The following is a 23,060-nucleotide window of genomic DNA, read 5'->3' on the forward strand; positions in this document are numbered from 1 at the left end:
CTGAGCAGAAAATCCCCAAATTATTTTAAAAATTATTTTCAAATCAGTGAGTATATTGACCTGCTCAACAGGGCTGCTCCCTGCACTCTTTCCATTTTCCTCCACATCCACAAGCTAGATTGTCAATTCTTGTGAGGCCAGGTGATATTCCTGGTTGCTGTTTCTCTGGATTTAGAGAAGTCAAAGGCTGCTTTGCTCAGTGACGTGCAGTAGAACTAAAAACTCCAGACCAGGAGACTGACCCTCCTCCCCTTCAGGCCAAGGTAGACCAAGAGCGAGTCCAGTGAAATTACTGGCACTGTGTTGCTACAAAGGCAAAGAAGAATACGAGTGTTTGAGTGTTTGCCATTTAGGCCTAGAGTGTCTGTAGAGACATTTTTAACTATCATCTTCCAAACATCCTAGTTTCAGTGCAATAAGGTTGAAAACCCTCGTGTAGGTGAGCTGCCAAGTGGGGGACTTTGTCAGTACTTGGAGCAAGCCTCAGCAGAGCTCCAGTCAACTCCTCCCTAACATCTTCTACCTTATGTTCATTTAATTACTGGGGCATTTCAGGCACAGAACAAATTGTTACCAGTTAATCAAGATTTTGAAGGGGTGTAGGGTGATTAAATTACATACTGGTTGGTTACCAGTGAGAGGCAGAGACTACGGAGAGGCAAAGCATTCTCTTTAGCATTGAAGAATTGGCTGCCCAATAAGGGAGATGTTTCCTTCTGGACAATTTATTGTGGGGTCTTTATTTCTTATTTTCTAGGCTTAAATAATTTCCCTTTTCTTCCCAAAAGATTACACCTGGTCCAACTTCGTCCATTTCAGCAGCTGTTACAGGCACTTACCAAGATACATTGATGGTTTGTTTGGTCTCACTACATTGCCTTTGCAATCACACCACACTGGGGGATCGGAGTGTAAACTGCTGGTTCATAGCTGTCAGTTTTGAAACAGGAAAGCAGCTGTTGGAAAAAACTCAAGTTTCATGCTCCCCTCCCACCCAGATCTGCTATATCCTCTATGAAATTACACTGTTGTCACATCCAAACTGAGAAATATCCAGCCAGAGGCAGGGGAAAGGCATAAAAGCCTGGCATCTGGCATTTGGGGCCATAATGAGAATTTATTTATTTGGAAAATGCAGTAAAATGGAGGTGCTCCAGCTGAGGCAGAAGGTTTTGTCTCCTAGGAGGTCTGGTGATAGCAGACTTGGAGGTCCCAGCATTTTGTGAACAAGCAATGCAACTTTTGCCACCCACAAACAAAGTTACCATGGCCTGCAAGGGGAATGGGGGAAGGCTTTGTGCTCTCAGAACTTAAGCCGGTGTTGACTGACATGATTAGAATTCATTTCATTGCTCTAGGAATCCTTGGAGAAAGTGCTTGAAAAAATATCCTAAATTCTCATTGCATTTCTGATGCAATAAATGAATCTGGAAAGAATCTGGACACTAATGCTTCCTGCACACATGGATCTTCTCAGATGATCCCGGTCAGCATAGCTTGAATTTGCTTCAGCTGTGTGTGTAGCCCTTCTTTTCACTCCTTCACATCCCAAGCTATTAAATTTTAAATTTTTAAGCAGGCCATGGAGCCTTGCTCAGGAACTCTGGGCTGGAAGGATAAAGCATTGCCATGACCCAAGGACCTGTAAGGAAACCCTCCTTGTTGACGAAGACAGCTGGAGAAGACCTGCTTCCCTGGCCATGGTGGAAGCAGGCTTTCCTTCACTGCATGTTGGAGGATTCCCTTTTGCTTGCCTTGTGGCTGGGTTTGCTGGCAGAGCTCAGCACCTGCCAGACCAGGGGGTCTCTCCCAGCTGGCTCTGGGCTGCCCATAGGCTGGGAAGCAGTAAGGCATTCATCCACAATGGTACTGCTTGTTGACTTCCATTTTTCATAGCAAGAACTGAATCAGATGGAGTTTGGTGTACTCCCCTAACTCTTTTTTACTTCAAAAAAGGGAGTTCCAAGTGCACCAGTGAGGACAACAGAATGGTTGGAGGATACAGCCCTGCTCTCCTCAAAGAAACGAGGGCCATAGTCCCATCAGTGCAGCTGGAGCAGCTTTAGGGTTTGTCAGTGATTCTCATAATGTATTTAATCTTATTAAACTTCTAATTTTTCTGTATCAAGTGAAAGGGAAAGGTATTATTGTTGGAGTAGCAGGTCAGAAAAAGTCCAAAACCAACACTGAACTGCTGCGTTTTCCTTTTAGAAATGATTTTTTAGCATCTCAACCCTTTGCACCTCAGTCATTTTGAAGCTGTTGTTGGTGACATGGGGCATTAACTCACACCTCTTTAATCCGGGGAAGGGTAAGATGGCAAGACTGGGCTTGCTGAAATCAATAGTGACCCTGCCATTGATTTTAATGGGAGCAAACTCAGTTTTGGTCGAGCTGTGTCTTATGTGTGTGGTTAGGGAGGGGCAGGAGAAAGGGAAGGGGAAGCCACAGGTCTGTGGCTGCGTTGTCCCCTTTCTCTTTCCAAGCAGCTGGTGGTTCTAAGGACGCAAAGCAAGCACCAGCTCCTCGGGTGTCTGTGGCCGCAGTCGGGCAGGCACTGCTGCCCTCCTGTGGAGAGCAGGACCGAGGGACGGCTGCAGGGACACAGCGTGGGTCCGGGCAGGCCCCTTGGCACGGCTGGGGTGGGCTCCCGTGGTGGCCAGCTGAGGATCAACTCGCATGGCTTTGGGCCAGGGTCACCCAGTCTTGCCCTGGCCTGCTTAGGGACTTTAAGCATTTGCACTGCTCCTTGTGCCTGCAACAGCTCGGTGGGAATTGTGCCCATGCTGCATGTGGTAGCTGGGTGCTGGAGCCACTGGGGTGAGCTGTTATCCTCTGCTAGTCCTTCAGTGCTCACATCCAACAAAGACTCCTCACTTCACATGTGGTGCAGGAATATTTCTTTTCAGGGGTGTCCTTGAAAATCTTCCATACTAAAATCAGAGCCTCAGTTTCAAGTTCATTTTTTATTCTGTAAAAGTTTAATATTTTGCTAACAGATAGTATAAAAAAATATTCAACACAACAGTGTGATTGGAGTAAAGCTATATGCTGACAGGTAAACAGAGAGCTAGAGAGCAGGAAAAGCAGGACATCTAATCACTGAAGAACAGTTATAAACAGCAATAAAATTAATGTCTATATTAAACTAGCAGTGCAAAAAAAAAAAAACAAAAAACAAACTGGAAGCAGCTTTACATTAAAAATACAGCTTTTTAAATACAGAAATAGCACCAATTTACAGAAGACAATCAGAAATGTAAACGTGGCAGATAGATTCAAGTATAAGTTACATGCTCAGCCTCCCCAACAACTGACTTGGGACAGAAAGGTTTCACAAACCCTGCAGAACTTCCTGGGTATGCACTTTGTCTCAGTGCAAATACAAATTCTGCTTTTCCAAAGCTACTTTGCTGATGAGTTGTTCATAGTTTATTTAAATTCTTAGCTTTCAGTGAAGGTAAAGATAGGAAAGGTAAACCCATTCCCTTCTTGACAACCAACTGCTCCCCCTCACCAGTCCAGTTCAACAACAGCTCAGATACAGAATGTAGCTGCCTGACTGCTTCAGTGGTCTCACTCTATTTTAGTGAGAATTTTGCATTGACAAAATCAAGACAGCATATGAACACACATCCTTTTTCTCCTAGGCTCAAAGCCTGCTTTCCCAGCCATGACTCACTGAGAAGACGGAGTCAATCCTCATTTCCAGACCTGCTGTATTTACAGAAACTCAAAACTGTAAGCAAAAATTGGAAATGGAAAATCCATTTTCAGTCCCTGCATTTTCAAGTATAGTTAAGTTAGTTATGGCACACTGTATCATCACCAACAAAGAGAGGCAATTTTGGTGATGATGCTTCAACTGGAGCAAAGAGCCAATATTAGCTCTAATCCTCCTCCCTGCTCCCAGCTGCCATTTCACTAAAAGGCTGCATTGTACTAGAGGGAGAGAGAAGAGACAAGGTTTGCAGAATCAGCACCCACTGTTTTCCCTGGAACCCCAGCAGCCTGTTCCTGCCCCAGCAGCAACACATGCACACCAGCAGAAGTGCAGGGGCAGCACTGTGCTAGTTACACACTGCTTTTCAAAGCAAAATTAATCTAAGTGGGTGTATAAGAAGAAATAATTCAGAAGAAAAAACTGTAAACTTTCATAACTGTAGTGTCATTAAAATATATTAAAAACAGTCTGAAGATATCTCTTTACCACCCCTGAAATTTCCTATGATAATTCTGGTACAGATTTTGTTTGAACCAGGGCTAACCAAGCCCTCTCAAAAATCTGTTATTGATCTATTTTAAGAGAAGGCCATGTTACTCAAACCCTCAGCTTCACTAAAATTATTTCTTAAATTTAATTTTCATTATAAAAATAAGATGCCCTTTCAGATCCCCAGCTCAAAGTCCTAACCTCCCTTGACCAACAAAATAGCACATCCAAGAGTACATCTACCCTTGGAAAATCAATACCAGTAGCAAAGAGAGAGCTGATCATGCTGGCCATTTGCTAAAAGTCCAGGCTAATGTGATGTCAACAACAACACTTTCTGTCTTTTGAACAGGAGACTGCACAAATTTAATTGCAGTTTGCTACATTAGTGAAAACATACCCAAAAATAAGAGCATTTGCTCTTAAAATTATATCCTATATTGATAATAGCACCATCTATTATTTGAGAACTCTGAATGTGAACTGTTAAGACTTTTCTTCCTCATTATCTTCTCCTAGGGTGTACTGATAGGTTTTTATTAATTTTTTATATGACTTTAAAACTCAAGGCTCCTGCTCTTTTCAACTTCTTTTTCTGGTTTAAATAGACAAGATCTCCCTTGTCTTTCCAACATGCTCAAAAGCACTATTAACTAGTCAAAAAATTCCTGCAAGTGAAGAGTTAGGCACTTAAGTACATACCCCTTAAGTACACTCAAGTAAACAGCTAATAGGCACTTAGTAGACTCAGGTTAGACTGAATCTAATCATGAGTGAGGTTAATGACTTATCAGTGTTCCTTGGTCATGAAGTCTAGACTGGATATTTGAACAGGAGATGAAATCTTAGCACAGTCCTCTCAGTGGTTTGTCTTTCTCAAATCACTTTGTCAAAACTGATAAAGGATTCAGGTTTTGAACTCTTTACATCTAACTTGCAAATTTTGCTCAAAGTAAAAGTAAAAAAAAAACCAAAAAACAACCAACCCAAGGACTAATATGGTTCATTAACACAACTATAAAAATGTTAACATTCACAGTTATTTTGGTCTTAATATTTTTCACATGTATACATTCAATCATACTGTGTTATTATTAGGTTTTTCTAACCACAAGTGCTGGGCAAATTGTACAACAACCAACTGACATTCAAGTAATCCTACCCTGAGAAAATCTGTTATTCTGAAACTGCAAAAATCCTTTTTTGCACTAATCCCACTCCAACATACAAAATAAAAAGCAAGAGGCTGCGCTGCAGAGGCAGGCTTTGATAGTTTGGAACCAAGGAAGCAGTTGCTTTCACAACTGCAAGAGTTTATCATTTTCACCACAGATTTACTCAGGGTAAGCAGAGTATATGCAAACGAAATGCTTACCCCAGATAAGTGCTAGACATCTCACTTAAAACCATGAATAAAGACCCCCGGGGGACTCCAAAAGAATTTGTTTGCAACTCCTCACAGAAATAAAGAGAGTTTTCCAAATTAAAATCACAGTTACAATTTGATGCCCACAAGGCTGTGTGAAGCACAGAATCTGGATTCAAATCAGTACTGAAGGAACAATTCAGTAAAAGGATTTCTGAACCAAGGGTCATTTTGAAGAAGATGGCTAACAGAACCAGTGGGTGAATGGATAGTGGGGAAGCATGCCAAAAGGGGTGACACTAACATGCTCCTTTTGCCAGGTAAGAGCTTGTTCTCTTGTAATTGATACAGGGTCCGAGGACAATTTGCCCACCTCTTGCAAAGAGCGGAATTAGTCAGGGCTGGTACTAGAGATTTCCAGTCTCCTCTGCACAGAGCTGGCATTTCTGGTCTGGTTGCCTTCATTTTTCTTCCATGCCACAGGGTCTCCAAGACTTCCAGGAGTTTTGAAAAATGCCTCATGATGTGCAGGACGAATACTCTTGGGAGTGAGAGGAGCTGATGAAGGCTATTTGAGAAAAAAACAAAACCCCTAAGTGATTCAGCAGAGTTCTCTCAAAGTCTACACTGAAGCAGGCAAACAGAGGACAGCTGCAAGACATTAATCCCTGTACCCTTTTCCATTACACAGTGAAGAGAGGTCAGAACAGGGCTGAGGGGATAATCCAGGATACCACTACCTGAAAAGTGTTGCAACCAGCTGATTCCAGAATTCTGACACAACCCTCCTGTCCTAATATTTTTCTGTAGCCACTGTATAACATGTAATGACACTGTCAGATGGGGGAAAAAACCTTAGATGGCTGGGGGATTTTAGAATTTCTGCAAGTTATAAAACCACTTCACTGTTCAGGACTAAACGTGCTATGCTGGGCTATGACTTCAACAGTGCCCCACACCCTGCGCCACCCCTAAGATGGACATGCACAAGCTAAGTGGAAGATGGCAGCTCTCAGCGTGCCAACTCAGCACTGACACAGAGGCACACGCCACCATCAGGCACCCGGCACAGCTCCTTCATCACCATTCCTGCCCACCTTTCCCCCTTACCTGCTGCAGCTTCAGAAGGGTCACTGGGTGTCCCATACACACAGGGGAGTCCAGCTTGACAGCACTGCAAGATCTTGTAAGCACAGGACTCAGGTGCAGAGCGGGGTGAGCCGGCTGCTGTGGATCCACCGAAGGGGTGGGTGAGACCTTGGGGGTGACAACGGCCGTGGTGCTTATGAACACAGGGGTGGTTGATGCCAGGCTGGACATACTGAGATTCGTGGGGGCAGCAGCTGAGAAGGAGCCATCGGGAACTGAGGAGAGAGGACTGGTGAATGAGGGAGAACAGACGAGAGGGAAGGAAGCCAAAGCTGCTGATGGCACCATGACACAGGGTACACTTAGAGAAGGCAACTGGTTTGCAGCCAGGCTGATGGCACCAGGGGCTTGGTTTGCAGAGAACAGGAAATTAAAACCGCTTAATCCTAAACCAAAGAGAGAAAAAACAAAGCATTAATAATCTTGAAAAAGGGAACTAAACTATTGTAACTTCATCTACAATAGGAAAAGCAGAGAAAACTCTACTTAGGAAGTAAACTATGACAAAAACAACAACAAAAAAATAAGGAAGAAAAGTGTCACAATCCCCTAACTCTTCTGTCCAGCTCCCTTTCCTTATTTGTGTCCATTTCCCCCCCTAATTGTCTATTCACTGTACCTGCATCCATTTACTTTGGTAATATGAAGTACCAACCACACCCCTTGCTGTTTTCTGCCTCTAACTTCGATTAGAGGCAACATCCTGACTAAACAAACTTTTTTTTCACTAACTGGAATCATCCTCTGCTATATGAAAACATAGACATTACTTTCAATGAGGAAAAAAACCCCAGACAAACCAAACCCAACAAATGGGAGACACCCACAAGGATGTATCACAGAGGCATTAATTTTGCTGAGAACAGCTGAACTACTGTGTTGAAGCAGAAGCTGCTCTGGCTCCCAGCTTGTCTGACCTTCCAAAACACCAGGATCAGCATTTTTAAACTGAGCATCTCCAACCTAAGTGAAATGCCATAGACCTCACTCCATGTCACGAGTGAATCAAAGACTAAAGCAGAAGTCATGGAAATCTGCTATTTGTTCCTACAAAGCAGTCATCCACTGCACACAAACACAGGCACAAAACATGGCGGACACAAAATCCCATTGCAGTATTTTCAGCTGCTTCCTCTAGATCCCCACAGTGTCATACAAGCAGGGCTGGCTACATTCCCAGTGCCTTGGGTTTCAGGGGTTATACTGATAATGCATGTTACAAGACAGTACAAAGTTTGAAGGTGATGAAATTCATACACTCAGGGGATGCTGCTGTTCTATACTGGTCAGCTTTCTGCCAAATCTAGACTTCCAGCTCCTTTGAATTTTGAATGCTGGATAACTGTCTTTTTTTGTACATAATTCATAACTGTCTTTTGCACATAATTCAGGCATGCAAACCCCACATTGTTCAATGCTATTAATGTTTGGGAACCTCAGAAAAATGTCTCTTTTCAGAGGAGCAATAGTTCACATTGAGTCAAGAGATTTCAGGGTTACTAAATTACTACAGAGAACTGCTGTCAGGGTTTTTATGCCAAATATTCACCTATTTGTAGGACTCAGAATTTGCTGAGTGAACAGATACAGAGGCTTAGGTGCCTCTAGATCTCATGGCTGTCCTTACCAGCAGTAGGCTGAACATAAAGATACTGTGGTTGGAAAGGTTGATTGGCATTTTCTTTAGAGATGTGCTCATTTCCTGGAGGGGGTTCATCAGCATCTTTGTTCTGAGATTGTTTTTCTTGCTCCTGACAATCTAAAGGCTTAGTAGACTCCTTGTTTGCCACCTCTGGAGCAGCAGGACTTGCAAGGTCAGGATGATTTGTTTCTAGATGTACAGCAGCTGAACAGCCACTTCCTGGGGAAGATTCTGCTTTGGGTGACTCAGAAGGCTTCTAAGCAAAAACAAAAGTGGAAATGAAGAGTCCAAACTAAAATAAAACAGTGCAATACCTCTCATGAACCTTCCTCATGCATCTGTGCAAAGGAGCAGCACAAACCTGATTAGCAAATCACCAAGTTAAAACTTTTCTTTGAGGATTTGAAGAATCACATTAGTGATGCCTAAACCCTGTTCTGTTTGCTGCAGTTCACATTCAGTACTTGGATACACTACGTAAGAAATACCTGACCTCTGGGATTACTTTTTTATTGATAAGGAAAAAACACTTGATTCAAATGGTTTATATTCAATATTCAAATGGCTTATATGACATGGTGTTGAGCTTGACCCCTACTTTCAGTATTTAAGAGAATTCTGAGATAGCTGCACATCAACTTCATCATCATTATCTTTCTCTCACCAGCCTGCTGTGGGCAACAGTGGGCCTCAGAGAGAGGCACTCAGGCTGGAGAGTATGGGGAAAGAACAAATCACATTTGCTATAGCTCAGTAGAATAAGCAATGCTGCTGCTGTCTGGGAAAACTCAAGCTAACGAGGGAAGATGAGAAGTAATAATTACATTGATTTCTTCCCCTCTGAGCAATAGTTTTGCTGCAGAAAATTATCAGGACGCTAATTCTGAAGAACAGCTGAGCATCACATCACTATGCAAAGCAACCCAAGTCCATTTTCCCCTGGTGGTGTGAAAACATTTCCCACTTAATGCTTATACTTCCTGACACAGCCCACTTGCAAGTTTATTAACATGTGAGAAGCAGCATTTTTATCTCTCAAGAGCAGTGTACTGAAATTTCCCTTCTGAAAACACTGTCTTAGGCAAAAATCTTTCCTTGCTATGAGAAAGCCTAAGTGATAATGAAATTCACTTTACCTTGGGTACTACAAGTGAGAGGGGCAGATCACTGTGCTCCAACGTCTGCTTTTTGGCAGCTGGCTCTTCATCATCTACAGGTGCAGAGGGCGATGAGCACTTGTGAGAGCTGCGCTTTTGGCAGACAGTGGGAGGCACAGGAGCCTGAGCTTCTGCACTCCTGTTTCCCAGGTCTCCTGCAGCAGGCAGGGGCTCGCTCAAGTTATTTTCCTGAAGACCGCCACACAACATAAAAAGGGATGAAGATGGGAAGCACAGGAAGGGTTGGTTGGGAACCAGGGGAGATTTGCCATTTTCTGTTTTGGAGGCTGCAGGCATGGAAGGGTGTGAAGGCTGGCTGCTGATACCATTTGGTAGTGAGAAGTTTGGCACATCTGCCTGTACCACAGGGAAAACTGCCTGAGGCAAAGGGTTAACACAAAAATCAGAGTCCCCAGGAACCGGAAGAAGGGAGAAAGGTACGCTTAGGTTGGAGTTCTTTGCTGAACTTAGTATCGTTTCAGTGTCACAAGCTTTATTCCTGAAAAACAAAAAAAACCACAAACAGTAATGAAAAGAGGAAAAACATTTCTTCCAAAATCAAGCCCCTATTTCACCCTTAGAAGCAATGAAATACATATTTGGAAATAAATGTGGAAAAATTCAACCCCCAAACAACAATTTTTACACATTTTACAAGAAGGGCCACTTTTTATCATTTCCAGTAACACAGAAGCAGAATTCTCAAGTTTCTGATGGACCAATAATGCTTCTGGCTGCACTTGACTAGTCAATCATTCACAAATGAATTCAAATTGGAATAGGTGTAGAGAAGACAGATGACAGAGATGCCCTTCCATGGAATCATAATTTGCTCAGCCTACCCAGACAATAGGTCCAAGGATGCAGGAATGACCTATATAAACACATATGACAGAAAGAACTACTGAAGCAAAACACCAACACTGGTACAAGTACAGACGGGTGTAAAATGACCAAGGGAAAAAAAGCCATAATGACATCCAGCAATATTAAAATTGTAATAACGAGACTTTATGGCAACTTTTTTATCTCAGTCTCATCAATAGAATCTATCCTTAAACTAAACATGACAAGCACAAAGCTGCAACTGGACAACAGCTAAGACCAACCTACCCAGTATCTTCCTCTATTTTCTGCCTGCAGACAGCTGCTAGATTTATCATTTTGGAACAATTTTCATCTGAATTCACAATACAGGCTGAAAGAACAAAGAGGAATTCAATTAATCACAGACAGGTTTACCAAGCATATTTTGATACTCGCCATATAAAATAATGGCTATAATTTTTCAGTCCTGACACATTTTTATAACATCCACTAATCACCTAGAGGCAGAACCTGCAAGACACTCAGAACTCTCAGTCCCACTGGAGATGTGTTCAACATCATCATTTCCTATAAGAGGGAACCGTGAAAAGCCCTGTAATTACTTTATCTTTTTTAACAACTATCCATCAGATTGTAACAGTAAATTTCACTATATTGGGAACCATAAAATAAAGCAAGCATTTTGTGGCTAAAGAATTTTTTCTTAATCAAGTTTCCATAGAAGAAATTGTAGTATAGTTGCAGTTAGTATAGAACAGAAACATTTACCTGCAGAAAATAAACTGCAGATTCAATTGCAGTATGGCCCAAATTCATCTCATGTAACTTTAGGCATTTGACTGGAGGTTCTAAATCAGAAGTTTCATTATCACGTGCACAGTATAAATATAGGTACCTCCCAAGAATAGTTCACATATTTCATTATGCTGATTCACCCAATCAAGTGCCTTAAATTAGTGCATGCCCTCAGCCCTCAGTGGGATAGAAAAGAACATGCATGCTTCATTAGTAGTTACCTTGCCTCTCTTGACGTGGGCTGTTAGGCTCAGAACAGACTTTCCTTCTGGTTGCTTCACAAGGCTGTGCACTGTTAAATGACGCGTGACGTGTAAACTTTTGCTTTCCAGTAGCACTGGTCTGGTGCTGGGCACAGGCTCCTCTCTGTGTCTCTGGCAGAGGACCTGATGTTGGGCTATGCCCTCTCAGCTCATCTGTAGGGACACAATATTGTACAACAGTCCTTCAGGCAACACAGCTCATCATTTAGGCTTCTGCCCTATTACCAAACTTGGTGTTAAGGGAAGAGGCAACCTCTATATTATCTCAAACCTAGAACTCAGTAAGCACCAGTAGACAAGGCAAGGGCTTCCTTCCTATCTAATCCATAGCAGTTACAGCAGCAGCTACAATCCAGTGTGCCAGCCAGGAGAAGAAAGTTTACTAAGATAGTATTTACATTATCCTTCATTTTACTTGTTCCTGGCACTGTCCTGATGCAAATATCAAAGCCAAAGGGCTTTGCTTTGCTCTGGCTTCTAGCGAAGGAACATAATCTTACAGAGATGAGCTATCCCACCACCTTGTTCTTAGCAGACAAAGCTTTTGTAGACGGGGCCATATGCAAGAAAAAGCCCTGCTCTACCTTGTTACAGCCCCCTTACAAAGAAAATAATTCACTGAATAATTATTAGGGAATTACCAAAATTTTGCAACCCAGAACAGCTGTGGACCCAGATCTGAAGATGTCAGTACTATCTGCTATTGCTCAACAATTCACACAGTTATGCATACGGTTATCTAAGTCAGCATAAAAATACCTACAAGACACAGTATCCTTCAACACCTCTCCACAGACCCAGATCTTGGGTGCAAAGTCTAACAAGGGCAAATATTGAGCTGGCAGCAATTAATAATCGCAGAGTAGGCATTGAATGCTGAACCATTCTTTACACAGAAAGCTACCTTTTACCACTTGGAAAGAGACTGTCAAAGCAAAAAGAAAATAAATGCAAGCTACACAAGTTACCAGTTTTATCAGGGAATTCCACAGGCCCAATCCACTTGAAAGCTGGTTTGCGTCCTCGCTCTTCTGTGACGTGGACTTTCTTGATCAAGCCTAGGCTGGTGAGAACATTGGCAATATCATACAATCTTCGTACCTTTGCTAACAAGAGAGGAGAGGAGTAGATAAGAGAGTCAGGTTTACAATGCATATAGGACATATTCATGTGTTAATTTCATTCCAGACTATCACCACAGCTTTCATAGATGAGGTGGGCAAAATCAAATTGGGATGCACTTAGGCCACCTCCCATGAAGTCTGCCATGCCAGCTCCCAGCTGATTGTCACTGCTACTTCATAGCTTAGCTGCTCAGGTTTAAACTCGTCTCCCTCATTTTGATGGATATAGGTTAGGGAGCGATTACAGCAACTTGCCCAGAAAAGGCAGCTACCTCCATGTGGGTAAAGAGAAGCTGGCGGAAAGCAGCACAAGAGTGCACAGCTGATCACAAAAAGACACATATTTATAATTTCTAAAAATGTAACACACTCAGAAAAATCTCCGTGACTCTAGTAAATAACATCTTTGAGCTGACTAGGATACCCACATATTTTCCAGGCAAACTCCTCACATTTCTTCTTATACTTGGGGTAGAATTGCAAGACTGAAGTGCAAGTACTTTATTTTAAAAGTACTTTAAAGACTTAAAAGTCTTTATCTCATAAGATTTATTTACTAATGCTAAGTTCTCCCATGTTATCCAAGGGATTGAAGTACTAATCCTTACTAACTGAAAGCAAACCCTGCCATCCAGCTGTAAAAGATTTCTGGGGTAAAAAGGAGAAGGAACTTATTTCTCCAGAGAGAAAATTAATTCCATTAAATTAAACAACACGCTTCAGTTCTGAAACATCATTCAGAGCAGTACAGGAAACAGGGTTTAAGTACTAAAAAAAATCAACAACAACAAATTTTCTTCTTTACTCTGAAGCTGAACTTGGAAGGTAATAGTCAAAGTGACTCTTCTCCACATCAAGCTCTGTTTCCACAAATATGCATTTGCAATGAAAAAAAACCCAGAACATATTCCAGGAAAAGATGCATGAATTGCTTTTGCTGTTACATACTGGTGTCTGTTTGCTGTCAGTCCAAACATGCCCCATTTTCTTTACTCACTGACTGATTGATTTGCCTCTCATTAGCCATCTTACTTTTAAATTTGCTGTGGTCCACTGTATCCTGGGTTTCTTCTATCAGTATCTTTGCTGCGATGTCCAGAGTGACTATCTTGGTCTTGGAGACAAGGAACAGCATGACAAACTTTTGGCTCATAATCCGCAATGACTTGTCCTTTCTGCTGTTTGCAGATGCTGTGTTACAAATAATACCCAAGGCTCTTAGCATATGTCATCCATCACAGCCAGAAAGCTAGTAAGAAGGTTTCTCACACACAAAATAAGTAATGTATTTCCTTGCCAGAAAGCAGAAATTAATTGAAAGGCAGCAAATAATTGATTAATGCAGACAGGAGTCTCAGGAGTCTCTCTTCAAAAGACAATAAAAATTCAAACTTGCAGAAATAGCTTTTAGAAAGTGAAATTCCAAAGCTGATTCTATGTTATGTTACACAGTTTTGTGCCACTGTAATTTTGTGACTCTAATGGACTTTGTAACTTAAAACCATCATGTGTTAGGGCAGCATGCAAAGAGTGGACAAATGAAGATGGTTCTTTCTGACAGGATAAAGCATTTACTGTCAGATACAGGTGGGGAAGAAACTGGATTGTTCAGCAGAACTTCCTGCTAGTCTGTAGGGCAGAGAGAAAAATCTGTCTTGAGAACCTATGTTAGGGACAGAATAGAAGGAAGAATTCTGTACCTTCCATGGTGAATTCAGCACCTTTTTGCAAAGGATAACTTTTTATTATTTAATTTAAAGGCAAAGAAAGGAAAAAAGTGACATAGTAAACTGAAGAGAGAGACTTTATGTCTGTGTATCATCACACATTTAGTAATCATCCTACCAGAGGAGCAATCCGGTTCTGAAAAGTCCAGTAATGGTTTGTCTTGAGAATCTGGAATAGTTTCCTTTTTCCGTTCTCCAAATTTGTACTCTAAGTCCTGCTCCTTGTGCTGGGAGGTCATTAACTCTCCATACTGCAGCTCTCCTGCCTCCTGAAGCATTTTCAGAGTTTGGCTGAGGTTGTGCCGGCCATGCCAGCAGTATTGGTTCTTGGCCACACGACTGACCAACTGCAATGACTCCAGGACGTTCACAATATCGTAAATTCGTCTTCGCTCAACTCCTGTTTGGGAAGTGGGGGGGAGCAGATAAAAGAGACACAGATGCTCATCTTAGTTGAGCAGAAGCAGACAGAGAACAGGTTGTTCTCTAACAGATATTTTCACTGTTCATATGGACACATTCTATTAGCTACATCTATATTTGCACACTGAAAATCTGCCTTATGCATGGCCAGCTTCACGGTATGTTGCTCTTTGTCCGCTTTCTTAACTTCCAGCCCAGCCATGGCTTCAGCTTAAAGCACCTACACTGTGTTTAGAACTGATTGCTGTCTGCCAGCCCCATTCACTCAGACCTACCCAAACTACCCCAGGGTTTTCAGAGCACTTTGGCACTTCCTTACAGAGAGCTTCAACACTCACACACATACCTGTACACAAGCCTGTGTGTAACAGGGCAGAAAAGGGTCTGTCACAGCACAGAGATAAAAGCAGCTCATACACGAACCAGGGGGAGTGCAGTCCTCCACTTGCATTTACAGTGACACAATTACTTTTACTTGCTAGGCAAGTACCAAGTAAAGGGGCATCAACAGCTTCTCAAGGTGCAGAGCACTGTAGAATGAGACCTACTGTTCCCAAACACAACAGAAAAAAATTACCAGTGCTGGCTGGGTCTAGTCCTATAGGAAATTTATGAAATCTGTCCAACTTGAGTTCAGCTTGACTGATGTGAGCAAGGTTGGGGACTGAATATGAAAAGGTTGGTGGCCATGCTCGCTGTTCTAAGTGCTTGTGTCCAGTGCTGTTTGAAGCATGGCTGTTATATGTAGCACAATGTACTATACGCTGGTGGCAGCATCTGCACCAAAAATCTTCTAACAGTTAACATCAGCTGAGCAGAACAAATGCTAGTTAGGGTGAAAGGTTTTGAAAATCTCCCTGTGGGAGGCAAGGCCGTAATGTACCTGTTTACCCATTTGAAGAATAGGCATGATAATTACCAGCCTCAAACATATATTGGGTGAAACAATTCATGAGCATTTGCAAGTGTGTGAAGAATTTGGAGCAAAACATAATTCAGAAAAACAAGAGTGCTACACATATCCTGGTGTGTGTCAGGCACCAGCAGTACAGCCCCCTTTGCGGCCTTCCACACCTCTTCGGTGAACAAAGCAATATACATTTGTAGCAAGAGCTGTATCACAGGCATCGTTTGTTACATCGAGAGCAGCAACATCAGCAGGGGGTAATTTTGTGGTCACTGAAGCAAATGGATACAAGCAAGGAAGGAAAAACCAAAGGGAGAAGGACAACCAAAACTTCCCCTTTCTGGAAGGTAAAATTTCCAACAGTAAGTTTTAGAAGAAAGTTTCTGTCATTTAGGAAAGCAAGGTAATGCCACTCCCAACACAGATTAAAGATTATTCATGTTCAGCTGTACAAGGTTGGAGCATGAGCATCTCATGCAAACACATAAAGGAGTAACTGCAGAATCTAAAAGAACAATTATTTAAAAAAAAAAGTATCTATTTACCTAATCTGTGTTCTATCCTATTTCCAATTCACTCTAACAAGGCAAATAAATGGATATTTCAAGACCTTTCTTAACAGAGTCACAGAAGACATCATTCTTTTTTTCCTTTTCTTCCCAAACCAGACAAATTTCATTTTTTTCTACATATTTTCTGATAATACCTGAGTTTTAAATGTAGATACAAGATCTATTTAGTTTATGTCAAATTTTGTAAAGCTCTTCCTAGCTAAGAAACAACCTCTCTAAGGACTCTGATATTTTTGTTATTAATGTGTCCTGTCTGAGTCCTCTCTCCCAAGTTTTATTACTTGTTGCAGATATTTCATTAATCTTTCAACTAAAACCAAACTTAACAGCAGAGCCAGCAAATGCGCTATTCAAAACAAGACATTTTCTCATGGTACTCTTGCAGTTCTCCCAGTACCTTCCCGTCCCAAGGTGATATTCAAAGCTAAGGTAACCTTGATGAACCACGTGATCTCGGAAGATACAATGTCAAACACGTTCAGAAGTCAGGGAGTAAACACACCTGATCTCCTACGCGTACCCGTCTGCAATCTGTTCCCCAAATGTTTCATTTGGACAAAATTTGTTGTCTAGAAGTCCTCCTTCTGGGGGTTTGTAAATCCTATCTCTTTCAGTGTTCAACAAATTGAATATTTAATAAAGCAACAGAGTTGGTAAACAGCTGGAAGCAAGATCTGCCTAGTAAAAATTGCAGAAAGTCAGAAAGCAGATTTCAAAATGGTAGGGCTACCAAACAGCAAAGACACTGAAGAATATTAGGCATTTCCAACTGTTGATTAGTATGATTAGAAGAGCATCCAGACCCTGGGAAAGGCAGATCTTGAATGTAGTCTGTTAGAATATGATCTTTGGAAGGCCCACCTGTGTTAGGTTACCCCAGGTGATCAGTTACCCCAGTTTCACAGGTATACATACCAAGAATTGAAGCCACTTCATCCAAAGAAATGGTAGTTTTCTCTGTTGACAATGGATAATTTGGATAGCGAGCTAGAAACTTTTGGCACAAGAGTCCTAAGCTTTTCTGTTTTCTGCTGGGCCTCTGCTTTTCAAATTCATCAACCGTGCTGTCATCTACTATATCATACTGTTAAAAAATAAATGTTAACCCTTTAGTGCAGAGCCTTTAAAAGCAAGACATAGTCAAGTGAGGCTTATTTCAGATGTTATCAATATTTAAGATCAGATTTTCTAATTAAAAAATAAAAACATGGACTCCTTGAAAGCACACAGCACTTGGATAACACAATTGCAAGCTCTTCTTATTTCATCATACAAGATAGCTACAGAAAAATTCTTATCTGTGCAATCACGAAATAGTGGTCATGCATAAGGAAAAAAACCAGTAAGATCAACACCCAAGACTAGTAGATGGTAAGACTATACTTGGAAAGAGTATTTCTTTTGGAAAGAAGGAAGAATATGCTCCCAAATAATTCTGGATCTAATAAAACATGAGATGCAGAAGCCATCAAGAAGTTCCTGCATAATCTCTGTTCACTGACTTTTAAAGTGACTCTATCACTTTAAGAAACTGGTGATTGGGGAAGGGCTGGGAACACTTTGCTCAGAAACTATAAAAGGTGCTACTCAGTCTTTGAACCTTAAACTTAGTCAAGATGTTAGCTTAAGTAATTCTGTAGGATGGTCTGACTGTGGTCTTTCTGACTCTGCACTGGGAAAAAATAGAAACCAGCAAAACCGTGGTGGCAAGAATGTGGGAAGAGGTATGTTTGTTTATCACAAAACAAGAATGATGGAGGATTATTTTGCACTGGTAACTCTGAGGTTATCTTCTGTGTTATAAAAGGGAAAAGAAGTCTTGCCCTCTGGCGAAGAAAAGCTGAAGGTGGTGGTAGCTGTTGAAACCCGTGTTTCCTAGCTTATGGGATCTTAAACTGTCTTTAGCTAGTTGCAAGTAAGTTACCTTGTGGCCGGCTGGCGCTCTGATAGAATTGAGTTTTATGTGGTATGGAAATAGCAGTCTTCTTACTCTAAAACTTCTCTTTCTTTTGTATGTTACCCTTCTACGTGTAGAAGATTATTAAATGAAAGTTTCATTAACTAGAAAATAATTGAACTCTTTATAGTAGCCACTCCAAAAATGCTGTGTGATCTTAGCAGGCATGGAGTGGTAATTAACTAACCTTAAACATCAACTATTTTTTACCTACTGGACACTATGTTAGCAAAGATCTCTAGAGAACTGTTTGCTTTGCTCTGACTATGAAAACTGCAGAATTTTTTTACACTACTGTTGCTACTGCAGTTGCTGTAAAAACCACACTTCCAGAGTGATCTGTAGCTATGAAATGATGCTTCTCTGTATAAGAACCCAGAACTATTGTCCTGTAGCTGAAATCAACAGGGAAGGATATCCTACAAGAAATAAACCAGGAGAAGAAAAGCAGCAGTTGGAACTAAAAACAAAAAGCATGAAGGAAGAAAACTGCAATGATGCTTACTACAATCTGATGTCATTCTCTCCAGGGACAGACTTCATGAAGTGAGGACAGGAATCAACCCCTGCATTGCCTGAGTCTTGTGAAGTAGAAATTTTAATGCTTGACCTTGCTTTCTGACTACTAGTTTGGGGGCTGGGGGGTAAAGTGGGAAAAAAGGGTTTCGGCAGACCACTTTGCAGGACAGTTGCAGGTGATCTCTAAGATTTGGAAAGTACGTTCTCTCACTGTCAAATTTATTTTTGAAAAGGATGCTTGTTTAAAACAGATCTGGCAATTTTCTTTCTAATGTGGTTCAAAAGTACTTCAGTTGGGAAAACCAACTGATTTAAAAAGATTTAAGCTCTACTTCCTTCATTGTCCTTTTAAGTAATATTCAGGCTCTTGAGGGGATCTCAGGTCAATTACTAGTAACTCTGTTACTTTTGAAGTCCTACTGCTCAGACATTGCTGTGTAGGCAGCTGTCCCTGGGAATGTCTTACAATTCTGGACCATTCCGTAGGGAGCAAAGAACCAGTTGGAAAGAATCTGAGGAGCAACTTAAGGAAGGTCTGAATCCTAACTGAATATAAGGTAATTGTATTCCGAGTCTCACCTGTAACGAATCAGGTGTGTCACTCTGCTCACTGTTTTCTATGGGTCTGAAGAGCTCCTTTTTCTTTTCCCTGTCCCTCATGTCAGGACTAGCAGCACTAACAAGAATCTTCAGGTTAGTTGTAGGAGTCCAGGGATCAGGTTGAGGTCTGTCAATGATCTTAACAGGTGTAATTGGATTTCTTTCCGGTGTGCAGCCTTTTTGCTTCGATAAATCAATAGGTTCATTCTTAATGGGAGTCTTTGGGGCCATCCTGGATCGATCATATATGTTTTCCTATTAAAAACAAAGTTTTTTAGACACAAGAGGAAAAAACCATTCCATCAATCAATTTCATGATTCCTATGAAGTTATTTTTACTGACTTGTGCCTTGGCACTCATAGCTATATTTAGCACAATTCTTCTGCCTTTGCTGGTAATGTTAAAATATTCTACATGCTGCTATACTGGAGGAAGTGTATTTGAGATACTTCCTTGAAATACAGAACCTGAGGTCAACCACTGCAACCTGTGGCCTACTAGGCTTTTAAACTCTGACTGTTCTTACAAGAAAGCATTGCCCACAAACATAAATCACCAAATTGCAGGGAAACTGAAACCATGCCCTGGACATGTTGCACTTAGCAAGAAAATAGAGTTCTGTTTGAAAGGTCCCAGGTTAAAAGCCATGCTGGGGATGCAGCTCAAACTCAGAAAATATCAAACTAAAGGGGACATAACCTTATGTGCAAGTAAGGCAAGTTTTGCATCTGTGCTGTCTGCTGCCCAAAGCAACCAAGAAAATCTCCATATCTGTTCCTTGACTACAGCTAAGAGCTGCTAGGAGGAAAAGTCTGATTCATCAGCTGATTTTTATAATTTCCTGAATGAAGCTCAATTCCTTCCAGTCCCTAGCTGCCATCAAACTTTTTTCATATTCCAGCTATGGATCCCTTTCTCTTACTGCAAGAATTACCACTACAGATGAACTCACTTCAAGGGATGGACTGAAGGAAGCATTATTAGTATCCTTGCTATAATACATTTTATTTTGTGCTGTAAGAAATCCAATTCAGAAATTGAATAAAATCCTGAAACAAAATATTAATTTATACTAGGTTACTATGAGAACTGTCTTAAGTTTTGCCTTTTACTTGGAATAATTTAACTATTCTGTAGCTGAAATATATTTAAATAGGTGATTCTAAAGGTCATCCTAACAGGCACAGTCTAGCTAGAGAGTAGAAAAAAGTTCTAGTAACAATTGAAACTGGCTTTTACTAGTAGTTTTGTAGCATTCAGACTGGAAACAAATTTGGCACATCAAAAGCATTGTGCTCTGAGCACTGATGAACACTTCTGCATACATCCATCTATGAATTACCAAAAAGGATGTAATAAATACATCTCTTTTTTTACAACTAACAGTCAGCCAGTTGCAACTTACTACACGGTGATAAACAGGGGTCAATTTAGAGGTCATGGTACTTCTTGGAATATATATTCATATAGTGTTGGCACTCAATACTTTCTTGCAATTTCACGTTTGGCAGTGAATCAACCCTTAAGTAATGCAGAAAGTCTATCTTCCCCTAAAGTTCATTATGGCTGGTGGTAATAGAACTGCAGTGAGGGCAGCTGAAGCAACCTGCTGTTTCAGTAGCTCAGATCTTCATGTTTGTGCAAATACAATGAAAAAAGTAGTGGCTCTACATGAAAAGCACTTTCAAATCTTGATTTCCTACCATCAGATCTTTATTTTCTACTATCATAATTACCTGCTAAGGTAAGAAACACTTTTTTTTTTTTTCAGTAGCTGCAAGACTTTTTCGAAGTCCTACCTGTATGGCACAAAAATCTCAAGGGCAGTTGGTAGAAGTATGAGACAGAGAACAGAAAAGGCCAGCCTGATGACCTTACTATGTGAGATGGAGTTGAAACAAATCTCTGATATAACAGGAGTGGAATCTGACAAGAACTGTGTGAATTTTGGAGGACTCAGATTGAGCATGGACAACAGGTCATGAATTGCATCTAGTTCAGGAGCAAGCTTATGCCCAAGAGTACATATGCTGTCTGCTGGTTGGTGAGGCAGTAGGGAAACAAGGAGCCTGCTCCTTACTGAGTGGCCCTATTTAGCCTCTCGACTGGAGAACTCCACACTATGAATAGAGGCCAAAAGGCAAGCAAAGTGGATGTATCCATGAGTGTGCTCAAACTACTGTTAATTGACAGAACTATACTATTCCTGTGCCAGGTTAAGAACCTGGTGGTTCTTACCTTTAGAACCACGAGTCTTTATAAGAGCCTTCTCCACTTTACCACATGGTAGCCATTGAGATATTTGAGATCACCGAGTGAGTTCTACTCAGGTGAAAGCTAAATGGCGTTTCCCGGCGAGTGCAGTGCCAGAGTGCAATCGCTTCACTTACTGACAAGGGTGGCATGACTCGGGCTTCTTACACTGGATTATTTCTTTACCTTAAGGGTGGCGCTGGACATCCCAGCGCCCCAAGTGCTCACAGTAAGAAGCTGCTGTACAGTAAGAGGGCAGAGCACGTCGGATGGGCAGCACCTCAGACGCTGCCCACGGAAGCCACAGAAGCGCGATCCGTGGCCCGACTCCCCTCCAAGCCCCCCGGCTGGCGGCCCTGCACTCGCGGGGCTGGGGCTCCGTGGCGCCCACCCTCCCTCCCTCCCTCCCTCCCTCCCCGCACCGGCCCGCGGCTCCGGACAACGCCCGTAGGGAACGCGCGGCCCCGAACCGGACCGGACCCCCCGCCGGCCCTCCCGCTCACCTTCTGGGCCGCCTCGGCGCGGCCCCGCCGCCCCGGCCGGGCGCTCGCCAGGTCCCGCAGCGCCAGGACGCTCACCTCCATCTGCAAAGCGAGAAGGCGTTTTTAGCCCGGCTCTTAAGAGGAGCCGCTGCCTGCCCCGGAGGGACGCGCGGGGAGCGCGGCCGCTCGGGGCTGCGTTCGCGGGCAGGGAGGGAGGGGAGGGGGCGGGCGGCTCGGCGGGCTCCGCGCCCTCACCTCGGCCGGGGCCGGGGCGCGCGGGGGGCGCGCGGCTCTGCCGCTCCCGCCAGGCGCCCTCAGACATCGCTTTACAATCCGGCCAATCAGGCGCTGCCGCCGGGGAGCCCCGGCCGCGCCGCCGGCCAATCAGCGCGCGGGCGGGCGGCGCGCGGCATCGGGCGCGCGGGACGGGGCTCCCGCCCGCGCGGAGCCGTTTCGCTCCTTTTCTCGGCGCTCCCGCCCTCCCGCGCCCGCGCCCTTCCCGCCGCGCCGGGCGGGAAAGCGCCGCCGTGCCCGCGCCGCCAGAGCCGCCCGCCGCCCTGCCGGAGCCGCCCCGCCGGCCCGAAACCTGGGAGCGGGGAGCAAGGATTGAGTCGGCGAGGGGCGGGTGCCGCCTCGGTCGCCCGGCCGCCGGCTCGTAGGAAACGCCGCCGCGGTGTCCGCGCCGGGGCAGCGCCGCCCGGGGCGTGGGTCGAGCGGCTCGGGAGCCCCGGGCAGCTCGGACAGCGCTGTGGTCCTACCCCTCATCCCCTGAAGCGAGTCTGCTGCCGGGAAGGTAGAGCGAGCAGACGCCATGGGGAGCGGTCTGGAGCCTTGGCTATTCCCTGAGACTGCTCCGTGGGTTTCCCTCCTTTGGTACCTCATTACATACCGAGATAAAGGAAGAACTGGAAGGGAGCCGTGTCCAAAGTTAACAAATCAAACAAATCCCGGCAGCCTGTGGAGCGGTGCAGTGATGAGATTATAGTTGTACCTGTTGAGACTATGGAAACACAATGTTGCCAAAAAAAAGGGGGGGGGGGGAATTGTCAAAATCATCGCTTTCTGTAATGCAAAATACTTCT

General features: G+C 43.1%; 1 protein-coding gene and 1 long non-coding RNA gene across 3 annotated transcripts in view; one reads left to right on the forward strand and one right to left on the reverse strand.

The window, feature by feature from the left end:
* Nucleotides 1–23,060, forward strand: part of LOC119707752 — a 106,352-nt gene that overhangs the window by 9,892 nt on the left and 73,400 nt on the right. The window lies entirely within an intron of this gene.
* Nucleotides 1,840–22,286, reverse strand: E2F7 (E2F transcription factor 7). Its single transcript, XM_038153122.1, has 13 exons — nucleotides 22,234–22,286; nucleotides 22,000–22,080; nucleotides 19,222–19,497; nucleotides 17,082–17,250; nucleotides 14,383–14,664; nucleotides 13,570–13,728; nucleotides 12,382–12,519; nucleotides 11,372–11,566; nucleotides 10,641–10,725; nucleotides 9,507–10,026; nucleotides 8,356–8,626; nucleotides 6,690–7,114; nucleotides 1,840–6,147 (listed from the first exon to the last, which is right to left on the reverse strand). The coding sequence occupies exons 2-13, from the start codon at nucleotides 22,078–22,080 to the stop codon at nucleotides 5,971–5,973; spliced, it is 2,778 nt and encodes a 925-aa protein (XP_038009050.1). The 5' UTR covers nucleotides 22,234–22,286; the 3' UTR covers nucleotides 1,840–5,970.

The sequence above is a fragment of the Motacilla alba genome, chromosome 1A (genome assembly GCF_015832195.1).
Source record: "Motacilla alba alba isolate MOTALB_02 chromosome 1A, Motacilla_alba_V1.0_pri, whole genome shotgun sequence".
Taxonomy (NCBI): Eukaryota; Metazoa; Chordata; class Aves; order Passeriformes; family Motacillidae; genus Motacilla; species Motacilla alba.

Excerpts from the sequence above, each read along its gene's own strand:
- E2F7 (XM_038153122.1), bottom strand. The coding sequence starts at position 22,080 with ATGGAGGTGAGCGTCCTGGCGCTGCGGGACCTGGCGAGCGCCCGGCCG. Across the intron at positions 10,726-11,371 it reads CCCACGTCAAGAGAGGCAAG|CCTGTATTGTGAATTCAGAT; the intron begins GTAACTACTAAT and ends TTGTTCTTTCAG. Across the intron at positions 10,027-10,640 it reads AAAATAGAGGAAGATACTGG|GAATAAAGCTTGTGACACTG; the intron begins GTAGGTTGGTCT and ends TTTGTTTTTCAG.